The 14,025-nt window shown below is 38.9% G+C and overlaps 1 protein-coding gene across 1 annotated transcript in view; it reads left to right on the top strand.

Moving 5' to 3' along the window:
- Positions 1–14,025, top strand: part of frmpd1a (FERM and PDZ domain containing 1a) — a 45,489-nt gene that overhangs the window by 15,206 nt on the left and 16,258 nt on the right. The window contains exons 2-4 of the mRNA XM_015030395.1: positions 3,537–3,650; positions 10,017–10,139; positions 11,005–11,168. Of these exons, the coding sequence (XP_014885881.1) occupies positions 10,021–10,139; positions 11,005–11,168 (283 nt within the window). The 5' untranslated portion in view covers positions 3,537–3,650; positions 10,017–10,020. The remainder of the gene's footprint in view (positions 1–3,536; positions 3,651–10,016; positions 10,140–11,004; positions 11,169–14,025) is intronic.

The following is a 14,025-nucleotide window of genomic DNA, read 5'->3' as shown; positions in this document are numbered from 1 at the left end:
AGCAAAGGAAATGACAAGACATATATCCATTATGGAGATGATCGGTTTTGGACGGGCGATGTGCCCCTATTGCATAAGCAATAATGAAGAATGACTGCTATTATTAACAATACAGGGAAGAAGGTTTTTAGTTATCTAGCTTTGCTAGCAAAGTCGTTAGCTAGCACCTAGCTAATAGCACAACAACAACAACAGCCTAATGTCTGTATGATAAAAATACTGAATCGATAGATAAGAAGAGTTTTTCCTCACCTGGCTGTCTCCTCCCCTCAGTAGTTCTTCAGAGTAAGCCAGACGCAGAGGCCTGTCAGTGTCTGTTGTATTTCATTACCTCTCTGCTTAAACCGCAACTCCGTGCTGAAGCAGAAACGATTCTTCAACGTTTTCCATCATGTGACAAGTAGCAAGTCTACTCCACTTTATTCACCAAAAACGTTTTTTTTTAATTCACCAAAAACTGTTCTGTAATCTGGAACGTTCTCTATGTTGAGCTCCAGTTAGCCGCCTTATCTCACTGTGCGAGAGGCAACTGCGTCATGCGTCACGGGCAAAAGGTCAAAGGTAACAAGGTGACCGGAGGGCTTATTATGTTGTACAAAAAAAAAAAAAACCCAACAAAAAACAAATAATATTAGTACATGTGTCATGTGTCAGAAGAGAGCTTAGGAAATAATACAAAAAATAATAATAAAATAAAAAATTTGACCAAAAGGGCACTTCTTGGGGGCAAGGAGCAAAAGGGGCAGGTGCTCAAGCACCCCTTGGCCCCCCCTCCCCCTTTTCACGTGCTTGACCATGTGTGTAAATATTTGGTTTCAGCTGCTAATTCTGTTGCACATGAGTGACTTTTATTTGTGTGGGACTCTTGCAAGTCATATGGAAATGTGGCATGTGATAAAACAAAAAAAAAGCTAATTAAGTTTGGTGAAATCCAAGTAAAATCTGAATTGTATTATAATTTGGCTCACACTGTAGACTTTAAACCATTTTCTCATCACGCATTGTATTTTTCACATCTCAACTTTTCCATTTTTTTTTTTTTTTTTGCTGCCTCATGTGTCTCCTCTCTCTCCCCCTCCATGACTCCATCTGTGTGCAACGGTATGCCTGTTAGTTGTTGGTACAGCGAAGCGGTTGCATTATCTGCATACATTATTGATGGGAGCAGCACACTGACTAACACACACAAACTCCAGCCGCTAACAGGGATGATAAAAAGATACTCTCAGTACGGACATAAAACACAATGTTACACACACACCATCAAATGAAGCAAAAAAAAAAAAGTTATTTAACTTATGTTTATCTGTTACTGTACATCAGAAAGAGAAACTAAACGTAGCAGGCATTCATTCCGTTTGCTCATTTCTCAAGAAACATATGCATTTATCCATCTCTGAGGCATTTAAGCTGCTTGATATACACAAAATTAAAAGCTGCCCTGTCGGCAGCTCAAGTGCCTGAACATATATCAAATGATTAACTTCGAACAAGAGGGTAGGATGAGTTATTAAAGAAAGGAGTACTTTCTTTAATAACTGAGGTGAGGGTAACTGAGTGGATGAAGGCGGAGAAGGGAGAGAGGGGATAAAGAAGAGTTCCCAGCATCTCTTTTCCCAGGGCTTTGTAAGGGGCTCGTTAATAATGCATGGTGTTTAGAGCAGAGCAGGGGGAAGTGGGACTCCACAAACAGCTCAGCCCGGCCTATCCCGCTGTGATGCAGTCCCACTATGTTTTTTGACGCTTTTATTCCCCCATCCTTCTTCTTCTCCCTTCGCTTTTCTCCCCACTTTTTCCTGCGTTGTCTTCCTTTTCATATTTCTGTTTGTTTATGAAATATCATTTTGCACTCTGCCTCTCAAGCAGCTTTCTTCTAATCCTTGCCTTGTTAACTTAGTGCACTTTCTCACACTGAATGTTTTCCTTTTCCTGTTTGTGAAAATTACTGAATTGTTTCATTTTGTTTGCTGAACAGTGGAGCTTTTAATCCTATGTTCATTTTCCTTCCTTTTACCTCCTTCAGAAGGAAAGATTAGAATGTTAAATAGATGTAATGCAAACATTTGCATTGCTTTTAATATTTTCACACTGGGATTTTAACTGAAAAACCAGAACTAAAAGGAGTACATAGTTAAGTAAAAGGACGATTTCATGGATTTCAAAATGTTCACCAGAGAAAAATTTAAATGTTTGGCACATTGTTAGTCTGTCCCCTTTATACTTAAACAAAAAACTGGAGCATCATCATAACTACAATAATATGGAGTTCACCTGCATGTAACCTTTTATATTCAACCTTGTCAAATTCATCATTCATCATCAAGCTGGTCAGAGAATGTCTTCAAACATCAGCTTTCATGTGTTGCCACATATTCTAAATTGTAGAAGTCTAGACTTTGATTAGGCCATTCTAACAATGGCTAATCAATGATCTAACCATTTATGACACTTCAATCTCAAGTCCTTTGCAGCTCCTGGCAGGTTTTCTTCCAGGATTGGACTGCTTGTAGCTTCCTATGAAAGGTTTCCCTTTACTTGCTGTAGAGCAGCAACACCACAGCACGATTCTGGCACCAGCATGATTCACTGTAGAAATGGTGTGCTCAGGGTTATGTGCAGATGTGGCTTTCTCTCTCACACAGCTCTTTGCATATTGGTGACAAAGTTTCATTTGAGCAACTTTTGCCTTATTTTCGCCGTGTCGCCTGCTGTGGCCCTTGTAAACTAAGAATAAACAGTTTACGGTTTTTCCTTTGCTCAGTAGCTTTCTTCTTGCGACTCTTCCGTAAAGCCCAGATAAGTTGCGTTCACAGCTAATATCAAACACGTTGACAGGCTTTCCTTCTGGAACTGTGAAACTGTGCAGCATCTGAAGGGTTGCATGGGCCTCTTGGAGGCTTCTCTGAACAATGCCCCGTTTTTTTGGTAGGAGTCAGTTTGGTGCGACTCCCATCTGTTAACAGTTTTGGAGTTATATGATTTAAATTTAAGCTCACTAATGTTCTTTAGCAAACCTCTCGAACCTTCACAGGACAGCTGGATTAAGTTCCACAAAATGACTAATTAGGTGACGTCTGAAGAGAGCTGGGTGCATTTGTTTTAATTCTGTGTTACACCAGTGCAATCCTCACTTTTCAGACCCATCCATGTAAAAGAAAATTGGAAGAAACATTATCCTTTTCCTTACATGTCACAATTAAGCACTGCTTTGTCGCATGCAATTTATGTAACGTAAATTGATGTTTGCGTGTGTGACAGTGCTTCTCAACTCCGCTCCTCACCGCCCCCCTGCTCTGCATGTTTTAGATCAGAACAGCTGATTCAAATGATTGCATGACCATCAAGTACTGCAGAAGCCTGTTAGTCACTCAGAGACACAGTTCAGGTGTTTGGCAGAAGGGACCGGAATTGAGAAACACTGCTGTGACATGACAACATGTGAAATGGGTGTAGATACTTTTGTAGGCACTGTGTGTTGCCTCAGTACTCTAAATGTGTCTAAAGCCATGTCCTTATTATGTTGTGCATATCCCCAGGAGATGAAGATACGTCATCCGGGTCCCCTTCCGCCAGATGATGGACGAACCGAACGTGGAGCGTGACTGCAGCCAGCGCCCTCAGGGAGCCCCGGGAGAGGGAGCGGCGAGCAGGTGACTGTTCGCTACTTCAAGCAGATTTGTTTGCACATGCGATGAGTACGTTTACAGAAAATAACAGTGATGACATTAGAGGATCAGAAAAGTGTGGGATAAAAGTGAAAATGAGACAAACGGGGAGATTGAGTTGCAGCTTTGCAGCTCGTCTTGTACGGTTGGACCGAAGCTCAGTTTAATCTGGCTCAGCAGGAGTGACGCACAAACTCCCTGCCACTGGCTCCAGACACACTCTCTAATCCCACTTGCCTGCTCTGTGCATGTCTCAGTGTGTGTTATGTGAAAGCTGGACGTAATCTGCGTCTCACTATACCAGGACATTGAATTCACAAAATAAATAAACTAGATTAATGCTGTGTTTCACTTTTCCAAGCTGTTGAAAATTCATTCATCCATCCATCGCCTATGCCCACCTTTCAAGAGGCGGGAGGCGGCGTTGGCACCCTTTTATGGAGTCACATTGCTGCCAAAAACTCTGAGGAGCATATCAATCACATTAGAGCATATGTTAATCAAGAGAGCAGAGCCGCATTTCCATGTTTTCGTAGGGCCATGAACGCACCACAGAAAGCGGTAGAACGCCCTGCTGGTTGGCATATTTTTTATGTTTGCCTTTGTAAGTCTGTATATTGATTGGTCTCAGAAATCACATGAAACCCAACAACTCTGAGGTCTCTTTTTGGACCTTCTAGGTTTGAAAACATTTCATTCACTTGTTCACCCAGCATCCACCAAAGTTATCTCCCAACTGTGACTTTTCATCCAGTTGCATTAATTGCTTCTTCTGTAGTTTTGCAACCACATTTGTTCTTAAATTGTGTATTTTTAAATCTATGCCGTGTCTGAAAGTAGAAAAATCTTAGTCTAAATTAAAACTTGATTAACTTTCACTGTTTATTTGTATTTATCCACATTTCTCTCTGGCTGCTGCTTTATAAAGATATAAATAAGAAAGATACAGATGAGAAAGAAATCTGACTAACAGCTCCTTTACTAAAGTGCTCAGATTAAAATTATGTGATTAAACATAGATACAGAGATTATACGACAAAAGGAACATATTAATTTCATTGTAACTATAGATGTACACACACAAAAAGTGCTTATAGTGGAAAATAAACTGCAAGTGCTGCTGCAGCCCCATTAGTCAACTGTGAGAGTGTGTGTGTGTTTTTTTTTTTTCTGCAGCAGTTGTTATACTGCCCAGCTCCTGTCTCAGCAATAAACAAAAAGCCAACCTTTCTGCCTGAGATCACTCTTTCCTGCAGCAGTTGTATGGCAGGCTCAGCTTTAACGTTGCAATATTTATATTAGGTATTAAAAATCATCCTTTTTAAACAAATGCTTTATTAAAGGGAAAAGCAAATGTAGATCACCAACAAACAGTAGTGTTGCACGTTTAGAGGATTAATTAAGTTTTAGGGTCTGGACTGGGAAACATTTCTTAATCAATTTCCCCAGGACAGGCACTCAGATTATCTATAGTATGTTTTGTTTTGTTTCTTGCCTCACACACACTCAACTGATTGCAGCTGCAATGTGTTACAATCACAATCCAGACAAGCAGATTTTTACTTTTGTTCCTTTCAGAAAATGTTACACTATCCACCCAGAAGCTCATGGTAGAACATTTCTCTCTGTGAGAAGGCTGGTCAGTTTTTTTTCTAGGTTTTAAACATATATTTTTTCTATATTACGTATTGAAAACAGCCTCCATTTTCTTTTAAATAATCAGTCTATCTTTTACAGGAGTAGAAAACCACTCAAGCTTTATCTGCTGTTATTTTACCCACAACACGTCCGTTGGCCCAAGCTAATGCTACACATGTCATGGTGGAAAGAGAAGTTAGTATGTTGATATGCAACTGGATGGGAGCGGTAGAAAACTTTTTATTTGTTTTATTTACTTTGGCAGGACAAATTAAAACTAATTTCTTTATCTGCCCTGCACAAAACACAAGATCTATAATAGCAAATAAAATAAAAATAAAAATAAAAATTAAATAATTATTAACACTACAAGTACAGCTTCATTTAGCTCAGACACAGAGAAAAAAGCAAAACAAAACAGTGCTGCTGTAATTATATCACATGGTCCTATACACAGGAAAGCTCCTCCCAACAAATTTCCTAAGATGCTAAAGACCTATTAACTTTTCACTCTTACCTGTTTTCTTGTGACTCTGTTGTATTCAGATCCCACTCTGTATCATTCATGTGTAACAATGTCTTAATGTTGCCAGCCTAATTTGTAGATGCATTTATATTTGGGAACCTCTGATTGGTCGTTATAAGCGGCACTGCTAACTGTAGAGAAGCAGGCTGGTTCTGGCAGAATTTACAGACACCAGCTAGTAATATAAAAAGAACAAAGCTGCAAGCTACGTCAATAAATTCGGATGCAAACATCAATTGTGACTGAAGCTTTATGTATGCTTTGATCTACCTCAGCTGTTTGAGTGGTAATAAAACAAACAGCATGAGAATAAGAGGCACTGTGCTTTTTTTTCCCATGGTAATCTGTTTTGTTTCCTAATGATGAGGCTCGGTGTTTTTATTCTTCTGTTTTCAATAAGGACTAGACATAGCTCTTAATTATTAATCAAGATTCAAAACGGCAATTTGTCTCCGCAGTCCAACCAGTCCCATGTGAAGCTCTTGGTTCTGCCGCAGCAAAGGGTTTGCTTTGTCGTCAGTCTGGACGGGGTTTAGGCTTAGCACTGGTCTCGATTTAGAAGTGGATGTGTGGAGCGTGTGGGTGCAGACCTAATAATATACAGCTGTGACACATCTACACTTTTACCAAGCAGTGATTAATCTCACATTTATTTCCAGATTCGACAAGAATCCCTCTGAAAATGTCAGGGATTAAGTGTAAGGTTTCCTCCGATGCTATTATTACACCTGTTCAGAAAATAAGCTGACATTTCCTCTCTGATCCCTAATCGTGAATGCTGTCGTTGCAGAACAGGAACTGCAGTGCTGCTGTGGCTGATTTGATTTGCTGGGCTTGGACTTCATCTGTGTACTCAATCAAAGCCATTCTGGAAGGAAACAAGCTTATTTATAAAGGGGGCAGGTTGTAAAGGAGCACTTTGCCCCAATATTTCTATTGACTGAAAAGTGCAGACATTTGGCTTCAAATCAATCTGGTCTTGAGTATCTGATTTCGTAGAAAGTAACCTCAAAGGAAGAGTGTAACTGAGGAGATTGTATCTATGATTTTGGCAGCTTTCCGTTTAGTAGTAGTTGGTAGCATGAAAAAAGAGTAAAAAGAAGTCACCCTTTGCATTGTGTTAATACAATTTGAGAAGTGCTTGAAGGGAGCTGCAGCAAGTGAATATGAAGAAGGAGATGGGTTAAAGGAAGTATTGCAGGGCTAATATGAGGAAAGGAACGGCAGAGAGGATCAGGAGACGGCTATGTGCTGCCAGATGGATGGATAATGTGCTTATAATCAAAGATCCCCCAGGAGACACTGCTGTCTGCCTGCGTCACTCAACACTCCTCCGCCTTTCTCAACTTTTATCACACTTGTCGTCTGTCATCACCTCCCTCGGTCTGCTGTTTTCCTCACCTATTTCCTCTTTATCTCTGCTTTTCTTCCCCTGTTTCTCCTGTCAGCAATTTGCTTCCTGTAATGGACGGCGCTAATGTTCAGCTTCTGTCTATAGGGAGATTCCTTCCTGTAGCTGCTCACTGAGGGACGCACCAGACCTGCTGAGATCATTCGCTCATTCATTTAATCGATCCCAATGCTGTTTCTCCGTACAGCGTTACTGCCGCCGCCTCTCATTCATCCCATCATTCATCTCTCTATTCTTGTGTTCAGTGATTAGTCAGCAATGAATTATGGTATTAATTCAGTCTACAAAAGTGTGGAATTTGATTTCAACCCATTTCAAATCTGGATTTTTCCGTCCATCCGTCCATCCACTGTTCCTTCCTTCCTGTTTGTCTTTCTTTCTTTCTTTCTTTCTTTCTTTCTTTCTTTCTTTCTTTCTTTCTTTCTTTCTTTCTTTCTTTCTTTCTTTCTTTCTGTCTCTGAAGTCTGACCACTGTACACATATCTGCCTTTTATTTTAGTTTAAAATGTATTTTAAAAGGATTGTTTACTCTGAAAGTTGGAGTTTTATTTTTCTTATTTACTAAACAAAAATGTGTCGTAGTCGGGGTTTTTTATATAAATAATTGTTTAAATAATTTATTTTGCTATGTAATGATTCTCTTTTGTAATTATTCACTGTGAGATAATCTGTTTCTCAGCTACAGCCTGGTGGAGTCATGATGATGTTAAAGGGATCTTGGGTGTCGGGGAAATGGAGTCCCAGGCTCAATGTGGCTATAAGCTCCAGATGTTGATCAGTAAAGACAAATAAACTGTAATTACCTGGCCTGTAGGCCACAAAACATAGATCTAAAAAAAAAAAAAGAAATTATGCTTTCTTTTTCAATTAATAACCTAAAACTAACATTTTATAAGGTGCTTTAATTTTACAAGGTGTTTAAATCAGTTTGTGCATAATCAGGAAATCTTAAATAGGACATGTAAGGCTGCATGAATTGGGCTAAAAGATCTTGAAAGCAACGACGCATCAAAACTCGATCTAACACCAACCATGTTTCCATCAACTTTTTATAGGCATTTGAAAAGGTTGATGGTGATGGTGAAATTAAATTTGGAATAACTTCCTCAGTTTTGCAAAAAAAAAAAAAAACATTTTCACTTTGGCTTTTCCAAAAACAAAAAGAGATAGAAAAGGGAGATGGAAACGAATTTTCCTAATAGGTTTGATCGATGAAGTGTTGCTTTGCTGTCCTTTCTCCAGTCTTCGTGTAACATTGTCAATTCTAGTTGAAGTGACAGAAGAATTACAACTTGCCCGACGGTAACGCACGGTAAAATTACGCTTTGCGTAGTGGATTGGTTTGCTCCAAACTAGTAGATGGAAACAAACTTATTCATGTTTTCTTTTTTGTAACATTTTAAATGCTCCTTCAAAATTTGCAAGAAAATCGGATGGAAACATAGCTACTGTTGGCCAATGTAACATTTTTTTTTAGTGTAGCAGCGTTATGCTGGCTGAAACTAACGTTTAACATCAACAATGTTAAGTTATTATAAAATAGAAAACCTTAATTGAGATGTCATAGCAACATCTTTTATAACTCGAGTATTTTCTGTTAAAGACAGAAACTCATAACTGGCCAGTCGGTTATTCTCATCCAGCCACAGTCTGTACATCTTTAATAAGCATGTTTTCTTGTAAGCTGATATGCCACTATCTAAAATGTTGCCCAGCTCCTCGATGCACCATTAACCAAACCCAGTGGACACCAAGTTGGCCCATTATGTCCTTCCCTCCGACCACCACAGCCTTTCAACGTTCTCATTTGTGACAACTGCGTGCTTCACAGTTACACAACAGGGACTCATTTAAAGGAAAGTGCGTCATTATTTAAAATGATGAACTGTTTGTATTGATTGCTATTGAGACTTGTGGGCAATATTGCATCAGGTGGTTCATAAATCAGCCTAAGAGACCATTAGGCTACACAATGCCAAAACTGACGTCATTGTTGGCCTCCACCCACGTAAAATCCAAAAATGTCACAGAGGATCTTTGAACCTCACCAAACAATACCAGCTCATATGACAGCGTTGTGCAAAAAAGCAAAAGAAGAAGATGTATTCAGCTTTAGCTTTTTAAATGTATTTATTGTATTAAAATTGTTTTACGTCTGTCTAGTGCTGTTTTTTTTAGGATGGTGGTGCTTACAACATAGTTGTTGTTAAGACCTTAAAACGTTGGAAGCCTAGCCAAACATCCGTGCTCTTACCCTCCACTTTCTTACATTTATACACATAGCAAACAAAAGCATTGCAACTGAATTGTGTCAGCTACTTAGGTTTAATTTCTGCATTCAATAAATGTTACATCCTTCTTTTTTTCAGCTCATATCCATTTTATAGGACAGTTTGCATGAACTGCAAATGAACTTTGTCAAATCTCTGGCAGTTTTCTGTCCTGTCCATTCAGAGGTCTTATCTTTTCTCTTCAGCACAGGAAGTGCCACAGTATGCATTTTGCAGACACAAAGCATGTTTACTCTCATCACAGAACCGTTCTGTTTAACAGCCTGCATTTCCTAATTTAGGACTAACGTTGCTGTCAGTGGAGAAGAGAATGTATGGACTTTGTTTACCTGATTTGTGCATCACCTGTGTCTTTTCTTGGGCCAAAACACCCAACACTAATAATCCTTGCCCTGTTCATTGATTTGCTCTAAATTAAATTTAGCTGGCATTAAAATAGACCTCGTTTAAATATTGTAATGACATATATTTTCCTTTAATGACAGGTAAATGGAGTCTCAGGACAGGAGTCGCTCCCCGTCCCGCAGAACCAGCCGAGTGGAACAGGTGGTGGGACGATGGCTGAGACGGTCCAGAGACTTGGGCAGCAGGTCTCACTCTCTGAGCAGGTAGGCTTCTGTTTTGTTTTCATCTAGATGCAGTTGTTAGGTAATCAGATTTATCTGACTTGACTGTCTTTTGATGTGGAAACTGACCCTGTTTAACATCAAGACCTAGAATCATTTGAATTTCGTCCTTGTTCTCAAACAAAATTGAAACAACTTCAAACAAATCAATCAAGTCAGAGTTTGGTAATGGCATATTATGTGACTAAGAAAGAAAAATAAGAAAGAAAATTAATCTACAAAAATGGAACTAGGTAAATATTACACAACAACCTTTTATTTCCTCTTTTTTTTTTATTCCAGCTGTCAGTCGGATCTCTACACAAAACCAAAATTCTTGGTTTTAATTGCTAGCGGGAGTTTTTGTTTAAGGATCTGTTTATTATAAGTCTTTTTATGTATTGAAAGACTTTTAAAAAATGAACAGCTAAGACTTTTTTTTTCCATCTCATCATAAAATTAGAAAAAGAAAATGAAGTCAAGACAGCCACCTTTTGAGGCTCTGAGTTTAATTAAGATGGAATGATGTGGATCCTTTCTTCTAGTCTAATAACTCAAAAATCAGAAAATCACTTCAGTAATCACTGTGACCATGACGTTAATATGGATGCTTGTTGTCTAACATCTGAATTGGTAACAGATATTGGAGACGAAGCTGCTCACATGGCAGAGACGACCTGCTTCATGCTGCTTGACCTCTGCGAGTTTTAGGGCAAGAAACGCTGCCAACATTAGTCGTTTTATTTTTAAAACCCTTGTACTCTTGTTTCACTTAAGTTTGGGAAATCACAGCTTTTGAAACAAAATCACAATAATTTCACATAGAACCTCCAGCGACATGGTAAGACGTCCTCCTGATGCTTTGCAGAGATCGTGCTACGGCGGATGGGAAAACAGGAGAGTCCGGTGGCTCCGATCAGAGAAATTACCCGTTCCGATTCAACGTTCAGATCCAAAAGGACCCGGACCTCAACTCCCATGGCCTCACGCTTTCCAGCCAGATCCCCATCCTGGTGCAGGAGGTCACCACAGGTAGGACAATTTCCTCAAAGGCAACATTAATTGTAGTTTTGACAGAAAGTAGCGCGCAAAACGTAATGTCTGTTAAATAGAAGTATCACAAAGTTTCAACATTTAGAAATGGCTGATCATTAGTTTGTATCAGATATTTTACACATTCTTGCTCATCTGAGACTAGTTGTGGTAGTTTGACTTTCTCCACCAGGTCACAACATCCTATGTCACGGGGTGAATTTCTACAAGGAGCTGCAGTATTTTAGTTTGCTGAATCGGTGCCTTCTGCCCCAGCACAATGTTCCCTGTAATGAGTAAACTCTTGGTTGTAAGTTTAAAAGCACCCCTCTCAGGTATACTGAAAGAACAGAAAAAAACTAAAACAAAACCAAAAAAAAAAAAACACTAACACTTGGTTTCTTACATAATATATGTTCATATTGAGAAGGCTATTCTTTATGTTTCAATTGTAGAAATACATAAATTGCTACATTTGCCAAATTCTTGCTATATGTTTTCCAAATAATCAACTTTCCATTATAAAATACATTTACTTTGCAGTAAACCAAGATCCCTTGCTGCAAAACACTGATTACTAGTTCTTGTTTTGTTTTTTTGGCAAATACTGTTGTATTAAAAATAAAGCATTTGTCAGCCTTTTTTTTCCCCCCACTGTAATCTCCAGCACACCGTTTCTAATTTGCATAACAAATGTCTTCCCAGCAAATTAATGCGTGAACTTGTGCCAGACCTCTGCAGCCCTTTGGTCGGTACAAACTGACAAAGTAAAAACCTCCAGCTGGGGCTGCTGCTGTACGCGCTGATGCTGCAGAGATGCACACAAAATTACATTAACAGAAGGAAGTGCTGCACGGCGCTAATGTCTTTGTTTGTGTTTGCGCGTGCATTTGTGGGTGTTGTGAAGATGTGAGATAATGTAGATGCATGCAGCTTAAGGTATGCCCAAGTATCTCAGCTCAGTGCAAGCACTTCCTCCTAACGGAATTATTTAGCACTGACCTGTGTCAGAAGAAGTGTAAATGCAGCAGAGTTTGGAAATACTGTAAGGGAGATTTGGTTTGACCGGCTTTTGTGACCATACTAACCATGTAGTTATTAATTTACGTTTACTAACAGTGCTACCGTAGTCTTCAGTGTGTTTTCGATGACAGTTCATATGACAAACCATCACAGAAGTAATGCAAATGTAAGGAAAAGTGCACAAACCTTTTTTTTTTTTTTTTTCAAATTGAAATCTGAAAACATGAGACCCAACTCTTTATTTATTTATTTTTTTAACTTACATTTGACTGGTTTTGGTTTTTATATGTTAAAAAAAATCCTTTTTGAGCTTTCATGTGTGCATTAATTTTTTCACTCGTATTTTGAGGCTTTGTGGGTGAAGGGTTCACACAGTGACATCCAAACAGCCCTTTGTTGCAGTAAATTCACTTTGAAATACAGGGGGCATCAGTGGGGATTCAAGATGACAGCACCCAAGAAAAATGCTGATATTACGGATTAAATCAGACCCAAAAGGACAAAAAATGAAGCTGCTAGAAAATGTTTTCTCCTTGAGACAATAGAACTGTATCTCCATTCGACTTGATGTGAAATCTCAGCATGCAATATAAATCTGAAAATCATCTGTAGTGGTCTTTCAATATTAGGTAATTAGGTGCTAAATACAAATGCATGCTACATTTTGTTTAGATTTCCATTCGTAAAATATGTTGAAAACCAAGTACTGACAAAACCATTAACTATGATTTTTTTAATACTCCATCTTGAGTTGAATTTATCTCCTGAAATACCAATAAAATGTACTAAAGCTTGTGGTTGTAAAGTGGCAAAATATGACAAAATTTGGAGGTTATGGATACTTTTGCAAAGTTCTGTGTGTTTTTGCTAGTTAAAAACTGGAGTTAGCATGTTGGAAACTAACAAACTGGATCACTAAAAAACGGATTAAATACTGTAAGTCATCCTTCCACAAAGATGCTTGAACATGGCAAATCACCTAATAATGAAGAAAACATTTTAGTACCCAGCTGTGAAATGTTTGAACTGAGAAACTGAAAGTGCAGAGGAACACAGATCTGAATCCCTCAGAGGCTCAGGGGCACATTACAGAAACTTTTCACTCTCATGTCTGCCTCAAGTTTGTCCTGTCACCATCTGTCTCTACCCATGAAGCACACACACACACACGCGCTCACACACTGGTCCTCACTCCACTAGTGGCTCCTCCTCTGAGCCTTGGCTTAGTTTCACTACCCTCTGTCTCTTTGTATATGGCTGGTGCTGCAGCATCTTGACAGTGAAATATGAATCCTTTATTCAAAAGCCTTTTCAGACCTATCAGTGTCACCGGCTGCTGTCCACATTGTTTTTAAAGAAAATATCAAGTGATAAGCTACCTGATATTGCACGCTAAAGAAAGGCAACGTAAACAAAGCTCAAACCCACGGAGGCTGGACAAAATGATGTTCAATTCATTTATGCATTTTGTTCATAAACAGATCCACATAATTTCCTTTGATTTATATTTTGAAAACACTTTAATTACTTATTCACATGATATAAACTCCTGTGTTCAGCTTGATAGCAGACCTCAGTTTTGGCATCTCTAAGCCTTCATCTTGTCTAATGAGAGCTCCTACAGTGTCGAGCACATTCAAAATGTCCTTGTTCATTTGTTTCGCTGAACCTGCTGCATAATGCTTTGTGTAACAGCTTGAGCACAGGACAGAAAGACGTGTCCAACAAGGTGGCAACCAGGAGACGTATCTGTAATCAATTCACAACTCTAACAGCTGCTAGAAAACCTATCAGTTGAGCAGCCAGTCGATTTTAAAAACAGCCGTAGAGACAA

This window comes from Poecilia latipinna, unplaced genomic scaffold (genome assembly GCF_001443285.1).
Source record: "Poecilia latipinna isolate Pla-1442-1.1 unplaced genomic scaffold, P_latipinna-1.0 Scaffold180, whole genome shotgun sequence".
NCBI classification, from domain to species: domain Eukaryota; kingdom Metazoa; phylum Chordata; class Actinopteri; order Cyprinodontiformes; family Poeciliidae; genus Poecilia; species Poecilia latipinna.
This window is presented reverse-complemented; position numbering and strand designations above follow the sequence as displayed.